Raw genomic sequence first — 14,449 nt, forward strand, 5'->3', positions numbered from 1 at the left:
TAACTAAGTACATTAACTCAAGTACTGTATTTAAGATGTTGTGTTACTGTACTTTCACTTTACTGAAGGATGATATTTATTACTTCTACTCCCACAATATTTCTCATATGTATTTATTTGACAGATTTGTTTTACTACTAGTTATTTTGCAGATTTAGATTATTAATATAAAGCACACTTAATCAGACCAGTGTGTGTCCAGTGGAAACCTCGTATGAATCTGATCTCAGGTCAGAATGGGTTAATATAAAGCACATTTAACAAACAATTACTGCTCAGTACAACCACAGTCTTATACTGGAGAGAGGTTTGGTGTTCAGTGCCTTGCTCAAGGTGGTGGTGGCCGGTCTGGGGGATTGAACCTGTTGGTTACAAACGTGCTCCTCTAACCACCGTTGCCCCAAGACATCTTCCACAATCAATCAGGGGTCTTCAAGGTATATTACTTATATTACAATAAACATATTCATATTGAACTTTTTCCATTGATTTCATAGATGGCTTCAGAGTGATGTGTAATCTATACCAAATCTCTTGTGAGCTTGTAGACTGTCCTGTTTTCGGTATTATCCAGAATATGGATGTTAGAGTTCAGGTGGGTTCCTGTGTTGAAGACCCATTCAATAATAATAATAATAAAACTTTATTTGTATAGCACCTTTCATGACATCAAATGCAGCTCAAAGTGCTTTACAGAACAATGGAGAATAAAAGAAAAGAAAAGCATAAAAGAAAAGCAAGGCAACGACATTAAAAAACAGCAGTAATGCAATACAGTGAGGACATGAATAACAAAAAATATAAGATCACTTAAAGGCAATGTTGTAGAGGTGGGTCTTGAGCTGAGCTTTAAAAATGTCTACAGAGGCTGCCTGACGAAGGTACAGTGGGAGCTTGTTCCATGCCGATGGCCCGTAGAAGCAAAAAGCTGCTTCCCCGTATTTTTTAGTTGCCATTTTTTTAGGCAAAGCGAGCAGGCCAGCAGTGGAAGACCTTAGGGGGCGGTTTGGGACATATTTAGGCAGGCAGTCATGTAGGTAGGAAGGTTTGGGACATATTTAGGCAGGCAGTCATGTAGGTAGGAAGGTTTGGGACATATTTAGGCAGGCAGTCATGTAGGTAGGAAGGTTTGGGACATATTTAGGCAGACAGTCATGTAGGTAGGAAGGTTTGGGACATATTTAGGCAGGCAGTCATGTAGGTAGGAAGGTTTGGGACATATTTAGGCAGGCAGTCATGTAGGTAGGAAGGTTTGGGACATATTTAGGCAGGCAGTCATGTAGGTAGGAAGGTTTGGGACATATTTAGGCAGGCAGTCATGTAGGTAGGAAGGTTTGGGACATATTTAGGCAGACAGTCATGTAGGTAGGAAGGTTTGGGACATATTTAGGCAGGCAGTCATGTAGGTAGGAAGGTTTGGGACATATTTAGGCAGGCAGTCATGTAGGTAGGAAGGTTTGGGACATATTTAGGCAGGCAGTCATGTAGGTAGGAAGGTTTGGGACATATTTAGGCAGACAGTCATGTAGGTAGGAAGGTTTGGGACATATTTAGACAGGCAGTCATGTAGGTAGGAAGGTTTGGGACATATTTAGGCAGGCAGTCATGTAGGTAGGAAGGTTTGGGACATATTTAGGCAGGCAGTCATGTAGGTAGGAAGGTTTGGGACATATTTAGGCAGGCAGTCATGTAGGTAGGAAGGTTTGGGACATATTTAGACAGACAGTCATGTAGGTAGGAAGGTTTGGGACATATTTAGACAGGCAGTCATGTAGGTAGGAAGGTTTGGGACATATTTAGGCAGGCAGTCATGTAGGTAGGAAGGTTTGGGACATATTTAGGCAGGCAGTCATGTAGGTAGGAAGGTTTGGGACATATTTAGGCAGGCAGTCATGTAGGTAGGAAGGTTTGGGACATATTTAGACAGGCAGTCATGTAGGTAGGAAGGTTTGGGACATATTTAGGCAGGCAGTCATGTAGGTAGGAAGGTTTGGGACATATTTAGGCAGACAGTCATGTAGGTAGGAAGGTTTGGTACATATTTAGGCAGGCAGTCATGTAGGTAGGAAGGTTTGGGACATATTTAGGCAGGCAGTCATGTAGGTAGGAAGGTTTGGGACATATTTAGGCAGGCAGTCATGTAGGTAGGAAGGTTTGGGACATATTTAGGCAGACAGTCATGTAGGTAGGAAGGTTTGGGACATATTTAGACAGGCAGTCATGTAGGTAGGAAGGTTTGGGACATATTTAGGCAGGCAGTCATGTAGGTAGGAAGGTTTGGGACATATTTAGGCAGGCAGTCATGTAGGTAGGAAGGTTTGGGACATATTTAGGCAGGCAGTCATGTAGGTAGGAAGGTTTGGGACATATTTAGACAGACAGTCATGTAGGTAGGAAGGTTTGGGACATATTTAGACAGGCAGTCATGTAGGTAGGAAGGTTTGGGACATATTTAGGCAGGCAGTCATGTAGGTAGGAAGGTTTGGGACATATTTAGGCAGGCAGTCATGTAGGTAGGAAGGTTTGGGACATATTTAGGCAGGCAGTCATGTAGGTAGGAAGGTTTGGGACATATTTAGACAGGCAGTCATGTAGGTAGGAAGGTGCGAGACCATTGAGGGCTTTATAGACAAGTAAAATAATTTTAAAATCAATCCTAAAAACAACCGGAAGCCAGTGCAGTGATGCCAAAACTGGAGTAATATGTTCTCTCATCTTAGTTCTAGTTAAAGTTCTAGTTCAATAATGTATGGAGATGATTCACAGACACTATGGACATAAATCACATTGTTGTTGTTGGACAGAAACCTTGTATCTCCATGTATAGATTTTGTAAATAAAATGCCCTACTTCATCATACAGTCGCACATGTGTAACACAGATTTTAAATCACCCACGTAGCTAAAGGTTCTCGATGCATTTCTTTAGCAAGTAAAGGTCATTACACACTGGCGAATTAGCGACGCGATATATTCGTGCGAATAATTCGCATTTAAAAAAAACCAATTGAAGTCCATGCAAGCTTCCACATCAGTGGCGAATGTGCGAATGTGCGAAAATGCGACCGTTTTCGCTTTTATTTGTTCGCTCTGGTGTCGTATTTTGCAGAGATTTTTGGTTCATAGCAGATCTACAAGCTCATAGCGCGCCACCGAGTGGCGCGCTATGAGCTTGTAGGTCTGCTATTTTTGAAAGATCGAAGAACGACTGACATAGAAACATAGCTTTTTCAGAAAACTGTCATTTTCAAACAGACATTTTTAGAATCTGATCTCAGGTCAGAATGGGTTAAGTGGGTTTTATTGAACCAATGAAAAGAATTACCAAGATCTTGACCAAAAATAATAGCTACTGTACCTGGGATATCCTTTATACAAGGTTTCAACATGACATGTTTTATTAGCTTTTTCAGCCTCTTCCACAGCGAGGTCAGGTCACACAAGGCAGCTAAGTGGGGCTAATGATTACAAATGGATTTCACATAACACAATCTCACACAGTGGGGTCATGACCTGCCCTGTTGGGGTCGAACGTCACTTATGATTAATAATAATACTGTATACACATGGCAGTACATAAAGCATTGCCTTGCCCCTGGTCACTTATGATTAATAATGATACTGTATACACATGGCAGTGCATAAAGCATTGCCTTGCCCCTGGTCACTTATGGTTAATAATGATACTGTATACACATGGCAGTGCATAAAGCATTGCCTTGCCCCTGGTCACTTATGGTTAATAATGATACTGTATACACATGGCAGTACATAAAGCATTGCCTTGCCCCTGGTCACTTATGGTTAATAATGATACTGTATACACATGGCAGTGCATAAAGCATTGCCTTGCCCCTGGTCACTTATGGTTAATAATGATACTGTATACACATGGCAGTACATAAAGCATTGCCTTGCCCCTGGTCACTTATGATTAATAATGATACTGTATACACATGGCAGTGCATAAAGCAGTGCCTTGCCCCTGGTCACTTATGATTAATAATGAATAAAGCATTGCCTTGCCCCTGGCGAAGAGCGTGGCTCAGTGTTGAGGCACCATAATATAAGCCTTCAATCAGCCACTGTTCCTACTAGAAATGTATTCCTTCCATACACAAACATAATAGAATATCCACACACCGTTCTTGCTGCTCGCACGCACGCACGCACACAGTCAGTCACACACACACACACACACACACACACACACACACACACACACACACACACACACACACACACACACACACACACACACACACACACACATACTGTACGATATACATTTAAATGCACTGTTTCTGTTCCAGCTATGTCCAGCTACCTCTTCATTGTGAAGTCAGAGTTACCGCTTGTCATCCAAGCATTCCTGAAAGCAGACCCCAGCGCTGAGTGAGTACTGCCTACTGTCTCTATGTTGGTTATGTCATTATAGGTGGAAATGTTCAAAATGTTATTTCCTTCCATATTTTGTTTAAAGAATAGCAGGTTGCTGTCGCCACATGACATGGCATATAATGTTAAAGTTGCGTTGATCAAATATCATAATATTTTGGACCGATATTGGATATTGTGAAGATTATTATTGTGGTGTGATAATAATATCAATTATTTTAAACTGTTTTAATGGGTTTTTTTATTGTAAAACTATAAAATAGAGCATAAGTGATTAGAAGAAGGATGAGCAACACTTATGGGACAACTTTACAATAACTTTACAATAACTTTACAATAACTTTACAATAACTTTACAACAACTTTACAACAACTTTACAACAACTTTACAATAACTTTACAATAACTTTACAATAACTTTACAACAACTTTACAATAACTTTACAACAACTTTACAATAACTTTACAACAACTTTACAATAACTTTACAATAACTTTACAACAACTTTACAACAACTTTACAATAACTTTACAATAACTTTACAATAACTTTACAATAACTTTACAACAACTTTACAATAACTTTACAACAACTTTACAACAACTTTACAACAACTTTACAACAACTTTACAATAACTTTACAATAATGTTTCAGAAAGAACAAACTTTCTGAAACATTGCAAGAAAGTCACTTCCTTGGCATCACGATTCAGGAAACAGTAAACATGACAGTAACGTAACGTACAGTAACGTAAAGTGATTATTTAGGCTGCTAAAGGTTGAATGAGACGCAAAGCCAGAAATACGCTCACGCCTACTTGGTTTAGGCTCTGTGGTATCACGGTGTCGTGTACCAAAAAGAGCAGATCTACAATGCTTATAGATCCATTGAGCTGTATTCTGCGTGTCTTAAGTACCAGGTCTTATTCCCTAACTTAAGTACCAGGTCTTATTCCCTAACTTAAGTACCAGGTCTTATTCCCTAACTTAAGTACCAGGTCTTATTCCCTAACTTAAGTACCAGGTCTTATTCCCTAACTTAAGTACCAGGTCTTATTCCCTAACTTAAGTACCAGGTCTTATTCCCTAACTTGAGTAAACTAAAGACCTGGAGGCGTGGTCAATGCTCTTTGGCTACTCAGAATAGCCTAATGGCATTTGATCACGCCTCCAGGTCTTTAGTTTATTCAAGTTAGGTAATAAGACCTGGTACTTAAGACACGCAAAATACAGCCCATTGTATCACTTGTCTGTCCTACATTCAGTTCTCTGCATGATGGAATAGATTAAGCATGCTTTCGTTTTGAAAAGAAGCGCCGCACCGAGGTGTCGCCTCGCCATGAGTGGAGTGGTGCACAGTGCACACGTACTGTATCTGCACACACACACATATTAAAACCCATTCTGACCTGAGATCACATTAAAAAAATGTACTGTATCTGCACACACACACATATTAAAACCCATTCTGACCTGAGATCACGTTAAAAAAATGTACTGTATCTGCAAACACACACATATTAAAACCCATTCTGACCTGAGATCACGTTAAAAAAATGTCTTCTACATCCTGACAGTTTTCCATTCCGACCTGAGATCAGATTCTAAAAAATGTATTCTATGTCAGTCGCTCTTCGATCTTTCAAAAAATAGCAGATCTACAAGCTCGTAGCACGCCACTCGGTGGCGTGCTATGAGCTTGTAGATCTGGTATTTTTAAATAGCTAAAGCATAACGTAATGCTAACACCAAAAGGGGTTCCCGTTCAGAATGGGTTAAGGCCAGTCAATGTAACATGTTCTCTGGAGTCTGGAGGTCTTGTCAGTCACGTTGGAACAGTCATAAAAATGTCACCACCCATGAATCCAAAGCACGCGGTGTGACCTACGTTGGTGGCTGGCTATTGGCTAAGCAAAAGGAGGGGCCCGGCCTGCAGGTTTTTGGGAAGGTATCAGGGAATGTGTTCCACTCCACAAAGGCATATGTGGTACTAGTGCACATGGGGGCGTATAAACATGGCTGAAGTGGACCCAGCTTAACTCATTCTGAACGGTAACCCATTTTAGCATCATGTTATGCTTTAGCTATTGAAAAATAGCAGATCTACAAGCTCATAGCGCGCCACCGAGTGGCGCGCTACGAGCTTGTAGGTCTGCTATTTTTGAAAAATCGAAGAACGACTGACATTTTTTTGAATCTGATCTCAGGTCAGAATGGGTTCATCAGACCAGTGTGTGTCCAGTGGGAAACCTCGTATGAATCTGATCTCAGGTCAGAATGGGTTCATCAGACCAGTGTGTGTCCAGTGGAAAACCTCGTATGAATCTGATCTCAGGTCAGAATGGGTTCATCAGACCAGTGTGTGTCCAGTGCAGGAAAACCTCGTATGAATCTGATCTCAGGTCAGAATGGGTTAACTCACCTGGCCAAATCTAAAAACAAGCACTCGAGTTTGCAGGCTCATATGGCAGAATTGCCCCCCCTCCTCCCCCCTCCCCCCCCCACAGCCCACCAATGTTGGCAACGTTTAGGAAACACTTATCCACTAGATAGAACAAACTTGTAGGTCGGGGGTGCGATTGATGGCTGAATAGTTGGGGTGCATAGCCTACCACCTGGCTGCTAAAGGCCTTCTTTACCACATGGCTGCTAACCCTCTAAGACCCAGCGTTGCTTTTTAGCAACAATTTTATTTTATTTAATTACTAAATAAAAAAAAATTCTGTTTTTTTTTCACCTAAACGTCATCAGTGATGTTCATTGCAATGCCATTTCAATGCCATTGGTCATGATATTGGCATATAAATACCCCCCACAGAGGCTGAAATTCACACAAATTAAAAATGTCTGGACATTTTTTTAACCTAAGACTTTTGACCTTTACCCTAATAAAAGTAGGTAAATAATTGTAATATATGATTTTTTTGTGATCATTAGAATGTCTAGAACATGTTTTATTCATTATTGTGAAAGATATCCCCCAAATGTAAATTATGAATTTATGATATTATTATATAATTATTATATAATTATTATAAATCTTTCATCAAACTTTATTTTTTTATTTTTTTTAACATATTCTTTAGTCTAAAGGTCATTACACACTGGCGAATTAGCGACGCGATGCGAATAAGCGATCTGAAAATGCGAAATATTGCATGTTGCAGTTCGCCTGCGAATCTCTGCAAAATACGACACCAGAGCGAACAAATAAAAGCGAAAACGGTCGCATTTTCGCACATTCGCACATTCGCCACTGATGTGTTGATGAATTGAACAATGTGGACCCTGTTGTAAACAAGTGTAATGCTTAATTGGGTCGTCCACTCACAGTTGACAGTCTTTGTATTGAGTTTGTGCTTAAAATGTACTGTAAATTCTACAAACTGTTAATAAATATTTCAATCAATCAATCAATGGAAGCTTGCATGGACTTCAATTGTTTTTTTTTAAATGCGAATTATTCGCACGAATATATCGCGTCGCCAATTCGCCAGTGTGTAATGACCTTAAGTCCTAGTAGTACAAAGTAGTAGTAAGGTTGAAATCTATTTTTTGCAAGTAGAAATTAATGCGGGTCTTAGAGGGTTAAAGGCCTTCTTTGTGTCACCGCTTTGACTCCTATGGTCGTACAGGACGTACAGTTTGCCCTCTTGTTACCCTGTGCTTTGTCCACCTTTCCTGTCTCTGTGTTACTGTATAGCTTATTGATATGAATCTCAGTGAGCAGCAGGGCTGTACTGTATCTATTGATATGAATCTCAGTGAGCAGCAGGGCTGTACTGTATCTATTGATATGAATCTCAGTGAGCAGCAGGGCTGTACTGTAAATAAAGAACGCCGTGTGAACTTTCAGCGTGGAAATCATATGGAGAGACAGAGCTAATGTAAATCATATGGAGAGACAGAGCTAATGTAAATCATATGTAGAGACAGAGCTAATGTAAAGGCATGCCACTCATGTTTGACTATGCAGGGTGCGAGCATGTGTGAGCTTGTCCGTTTAGACAAGCTCACACATGTCATTCACACACGTGCACGCACGCACACACACACACACACACACACACACACACACACACACACACACACACACACACACACACACACACACACACACACACACACACACACACACACACACACACGCACGCGCACACACACACACACACACACACACACACACACACACACACACACACACAGACACACAAACACGCACACACATGTGTGTATGCTTAAATGACAACAGCAGCTGGTGAGATATGGGTCCAGCCCCAGAGGTCAAGTATAACGGCTACAGCAGCCCCATGGTCACATTTACAGTTACACAGAAGCCAGCAACCAGGGGTGGAAATGAACTAATACAGTGTGTGCCTACTGCCTTAATCAGACCAGTGTGTGTCCAGTGGAAACCTGGTATGAATCTGATCTCAGGTCAGAATGGGTTAACCCATTCCCATTCCCATTCTCAGGTCAGAATGGGTTAACCCATTCTGACCTGAGATCAGATTCATACCAGGTTTCCACTGGACACACACTGGTCTGATTAACCCATTCTGACCTGAGATCAGATTCATACCAGGTTTCCACTGGACACACACTGGTCTGATTAACCCATTCTGACCTGAGATCAGATTCATACGAGGTTTCCACTGGACACACACTGGTCTGATTAAATAAACAGGATTGTGGTCTCAATAGAACAGGGAGACCAAATACAGCCAGTCCAGTCGTAATCAGGCTACCAGGTTAATGGACAAAATACATGTGTATTCGTACACAAAAAAATGACATACAGTCATGTAGTAATAGTAATAGTAATAAAGTAATAAAGTAAAAATGACATACACTAATAGTAATAGTAATATTAATAAAGTAATAAAGTAAAAATGACATACAGTCATGTAGTAATAGTAATATTAATAAAGTAATAAAGTAAAAATGACATACAGTAATAGTAATAGTAATAGTAATAAAGTAATAAAGTAAAAATGACATACAGTCATGTAGTAATAGTAATAGTAATAAAGTAATAAAGTAAAAATGACATACAGTCATGTAGTAATAGTAATAGTAATAAAGTAATAAAGTAAAAATGACATACAGTAATAGTAAAAAATAAAAAATAAAATCTGAGTATACTTCCAACCACGCCTCCGGGGTTTCCAAGCCCTCCGTGGCGTCAGAGTTCCAGAACAGAAGGAGACAACTGTGTTTATGTCCTTTAAATAGCCTGTGAGGTGGTGGTGTGGGTGGCAGAGAGACTAGATCTCTCACTCTGGATGTTTATGTCCTTTAAATAGCCTGTGAGGTGGTGGTGGTGTGGGTGGTTACATAGCCTGTGAGGTGGTGGTGGTGTGGGTGGTTAAATAGCCTGTGAGGTGGTGGTGTGGGTGGTTAAATAGCCTGTGAGGTGGTGGTGTGGGTGGTTAAATAGCCTGTGAGGTGGTGGTGTGGGTGGTTAAATAGCCTGTGAGGTGGTGGTGGTGTGGGTGGTTAAATAGCCTGTGAGGTGGTGGTGGTGTGGGTGGTTAAATAGCCTGTGAGGTGGTGGTGTGGGTGGTTAAATAGCCTGTGAGGTGGTGGTGGTGTGGGTGGTTAAATAGCCTGTGAGGAGGTGGTGTGGGTGGTTAAATAGCCTGTGAGGTGGTGGTGGTGGTGTGGGTGGTTAAATAGCCTGTGAGGTGGTGGTGGTGGTGGTGGTTAAATAGCCTGTGAGGTGGTGGTGTGGGTGGTTAAATAGCCTGTGAGGTGGTGGTGGTGTGGGTGGTTAAATAGCCTGTGAGGTGGTGGTGGTGTGGGTGGTTAAATAGCCTGTGAGGTGGTGGTGGTGTGGGTGGTTAAATAGCCTGTGAGGAGGTGGTGGTGGTGTGGGTGGTTAAATAGCCTGTGAGGTGGTGGTGGTGTGGGTGGTTAAATAGCCTGTGAGGTGGTGGTGGTGTGGGTGGTTAAATAGCCTGTGAGGTGGTGGTGGTGTGGGTGGTTAAATAGCCTGTGAGGTGGTGGTGGTGGTGTGGGTGGTTAAATAGCCTGTGAGGTGGTGGTGGTGTGGGTGGTTAAATAGCCTGTGAGGTGGTGGTGGTGTGGGTGGTTAAATAGCCTGTGAGGTGGTGGTGGTGTGGGTGGTTAAATAGCCTGTGAGGAGGTGGTGGTGTGGGTGGTTAAATAGCCTGTGAGGAGGTGGTGGTGTGGGTGGTTAAATAGCCTGTGAGGAGGTGGTGGTGTGGGTGGTTAAATAGCCTGTGAGGAGGTGGTGGTGTGGGTGGTTAAATAGCCTGTGAGGTGGTGGTGGTGTGGGTGGTTAAATAGCCTGTGAGGAGGTGGTGTGGGTGGTTAAATAGCCTGTGAGGTGGTGGTGGTGGTTAAATAGCCTGTGAGGTGGTGGTGTGGGTGGTTAAATAGCCTGTGAGGAGGTGGTGTGGGTGGTTAAATAGCCTGTGAGGTGGTGGTGGTGGTTAAATAGCCTGTGAGGTGGTGGTGTGGGTGGTTAAATAGCCTGTGAGGTGGTGGTGTGGGTGGTTAAATAGCCTGTGAGGTGGTGGTGGTGTGGGTGGTTAAATAGCCTGTGAGGTGGTGGTGGTGTGGGTGGTTAAATAGCCTGTGAGGTGGTGGTGGTGTGGGTGGTTAAATAGCCTGTGAGGTGGTGGTGGTGTGGGTGGTTAAATAGCCTGTGAGGAGGTGGTGGTGGTGGTGGTTAAATAGCCTGTGAGGTGGTGGTGGTGGTGGTGGTTAAATAGCCTGTGAGGTGGGGGTGGTGTGGGTGGTTAAATAGCCTGTGAGGTGGGGGTGGTGTGGGTGGTTAAATAGCCTGTGAGGTGGTGGTGTGGGTGGGTGGTTAAATAGCCTGTGAGGTGGTGGTGGTGTGGGTGGTTAAATAGCCTGTGAGGTGGTGGTGTGGGTGGGTGGTTAAATAGCCTGTGAGGTGGTGGTGTGGGTGGTTAAATAGCCTGTGAGGTGGTGGTGTGGGTGGGTGGTTAAATAGCCTGTGAGGTGGTGGTGGTGTGGGTGGTTAAATAGCCTGTGAGGTGGTGGTGGTGTGGGTGGTTAAATAGCCTGTGAGGTGGTGGTGGTGTGGGTGGTTAAATAGCCTGTGAGGTGGTGGTGGTGGTGGTGGTTAAATAGCCTGTGAGGTGGTGGTGGTGGTGGTGTGTTTATGTCCTTTAAATAGCCTGTGAGGTGGTGGTGGTGTGGGTGGTTAAATAGCCTGTGAGGTGGTGGTGGTGTGGGTGGTTAAATAGCCTGTGAGGTGGTGGTGGTGTGGGTGGTTAAATAGCCTGTGAGGTGGTGGTGGTGTGGGTGGTTAAATAGCCTGTGAGGTGGTGGTGGTGTGGGTGGTTAAATAGCCTGTGAGGTGGTGGTGGTGTGGGTGGTTAAATAGCCTGTGAGGTGGTGGTGGTGTGGGTGGTTAAATAGCCTGTGAGGTGGTGGTGTGGGTGGTTAAATAGCCTGTGAGGAGGTGGTGGTGTGGGTGGTTAAATAGCCTGTGAGGTGGTGGTGGTGGTGGTGGTTAAATAGCCTGTGAGGTGGTGGTGGTGGTGGTGGTTAAATAGCCTGTGAGGTGGTGGTGGTGGTGGTGGTTAAATAGCCTGTGAGGTGGTGGTGGTGGTGGTGGTTAAATAGCCTGTGAGGTGGTGGTGGTGTGGGTGGTTAAATAGCCTGTGAGGTGGTGGTGGTGGTGGTGGTTAAATAGCATGTGAGGTGGTGGTGGTGTGGGTGGTTAAATAGCCTGTGAGGTGGGGGTGGTGTGGGTGGTTAAATAGCCTGTGAGGTGGTGGTCTGGGTGGTTAAATAGCCTGTGAGGTGGTGGTGTGGGTGGTTAAATAGCCTGTGAGGTGGTGGTGGTGTGGGTTAAATAGCCTGTGAGGAGGTGGTGGTGTGGGTGGTTAAATAGCCTGTGAGGTGGTGGTCTGGGTGGTTAAATAGCCTGTGAGGTGGTGGTGTGGGTGGTTAAATAGCCTGTGAGGTGGTGGTGTGGGTGGTTAAATAGCCTGTGAGGTGGTGGTGGTGTGGGTGGTTAAATAGCCTGTGAGGTGGTGGTGTGGGTGGTTAAATAGCCTGTGAGGAGGTGGTGGTGTGGGTGGTTAAATAGCCTGTGAGGTGGTGGTCTGGGTGGTTAAATAGCCTGTGAGGTGGTGGTGTGGGTGGTTAAATAGCCTGTGAGGTGGTGGTGTGGGTGGTTAAATAGCCTGTGAGGTGGTGGTGGGAGTTCATTCTCATTCAGATTATTTTTGTTCAATATATATATTTCAGCTAAATCGATTAGTCTTATTAAACTCTTAACCCATTCTGACCTGAGATCAGATTCTAAATATGTCTTCTATGTCAGTCGCTCTTCGATTTTTCAAAAATAGCAGACCTACAAGCTCATAGCGCGCCACTCGGTGGCGCGCTATGAGCTTGTAGGTCTGCTATTTTTCAATAGCTACATAACATAACATAACACCAAAACGGGTTCCCGATCAAAATGGGTTAAACTCTTAAGCCCTATTTTATATACATATTCTGAGTTGAAGATTCAGTGTCTCAACGCGAGGCGCTGGGAGCTTGCAGATTGGCTCTTTTCTTGGTGTAGAGTACAGGAGAGGAAGCATAGAGCACTGAGGCGACCTACCCGGGACGACCACAGGCCTCCCAAACAACACAACACAAATCATCTGAACGTTGATGTGTTCTAGCAACAAGTCTCCATGAGGCGAATGCATCAGGACCATAGACTGTAAAAAATATGGACAAAGCGTTCCCCGGGTTAAATATCTGTCTGACTGCCCCCCTGGTTAAATATCTGTCTGACTGCCCCCCTGGTTAAATATCTGTCTGACTGCCCCCCCTGGTTAAATATCTGTCTGACTGCCCCCCTGGTTAAATATCTGTCTGACTGCCCCCCTGGTTAAATATCTGTCTGACTGCGCCCCTGGTTATATATCTGTCTGACTGCCCCCCTGGTTAAATATCTGTCTGACTGCCCCACTGGTTAAATATCTGTCTGACTGCCCCCCTGGTTAAATATCTGTCTGACTGTCCCCCTGGTTAAATATCTGTCTGACTGCCCCCCTGGTTAAATATCTGTCTGACTGCCCCCCTGGTTAAATATCTGTCTGACTGTCCCCCTGGTTAAATATCTGTCTGACTGCCCCCCTGGTTAAATATCTGTCTGACTGCCCCCCTGGTTAAATATCTGTCTGACTGCCCCACTGGTTAAATATCTGTCTGACTGCCCCCCTGGTTAAATATCTGTCTGACTGCCCCCCTGATTAAATATCTGTCTGACTGCCCCCCCCTGGTTAAATATCTGTCTGACTGCCCCCCTGGTTAAATATCTGTCTGACTGCCCCCCCTGGTTAAATATCTCTCTGACTGCCCCGCTGGTTAAATATCTGTCTGACTGCCCCCCTGGTTAAATATCTGTCTGACTGCCCCCCTGGTTAAATATCTGTCTGACTGCCCCACTGGTTAAATATCTGTCTGACTGCCCCCCTGGTTAAATATCTGTCTGACTGCCCCCCTGATTAAATATCTGTCTGACTGCCCCCCCCTGGTTAAATATCTGTCTGACTGCCCCCCTGGTTAAATATCTGTCTGACTGCCCCCCTGGTTAAATATCTGTCTGACTGCCCCCCTGGTTAAATATCTGTCTGACTGCCCCCCTGGTTAAATATCTGTCTGACTGCCCCCCTGGTTAAATATCTGTCTGACTGCCCCCCTGGTTAAATATCTGTCTGACTGCCCCCCTGGTTAAACATCTGTCTGACTGCCCCCCTGGTTAAATATCTGTCTGACTGCCCCCCTGGTTAAATATGTGTCTGACTGCCCCCCTGGTTAAATATCTGTCTGACTGCCCCCCTGGTTAAATATCTGTCTGACTGCCCCCCTGGTTAAATATCTGTCTGACTGCCCCCCTGGTTAAATATCTGTCTGACTGCCCCCCTGGTTAAATCTCTGTCTGACTGCCCCCCTGGTTAAATCTCTGTCTGACTGCCCCCCTGGTTAAATATCTGTCTGACTGCCCCCCTGGTTAAATATCTGTCTGACTGCCCCCCTGGTTAAATAT

At 43.9% G+C, this 14,449-nt stretch overlaps 1 protein-coding gene across 2 annotated transcripts in view; it reads left to right on the top strand.

Moving 5' to 3' along the window:
* The window catches only part of LOC310863261 (sodium-coupled neutral amino acid transporter 3-like), a 150,100-nt gene that overhangs the window by 90,415 nt on the left and 45,236 nt on the right, over nucleotides 1-14,449 (top strand). For both annotated transcript variants that reach the window (XM_083771469.1, XM_083771470.1), the window contains one exon: nucleotides 4,313-4,394. In XM_083771469.1, the coding sequence (XP_083627595.1) occupies nucleotides 4,313-4,394 (82 nt within the window). The remainder of the gene's footprint in view (nucleotides 1-4,312; nucleotides 4,395-14,449) is intronic.

The sequence above is a fragment of the Protomyctophum parallelum genome, assembly GCF_964188405.1.
Source record: "Protomyctophum parallelum genome assembly, chromosome: 8".
Lineage (NCBI taxonomy): Eukaryota > Metazoa > Chordata > Actinopteri > Myctophiformes > Myctophidae > Protomyctophum > Protomyctophum parallelum.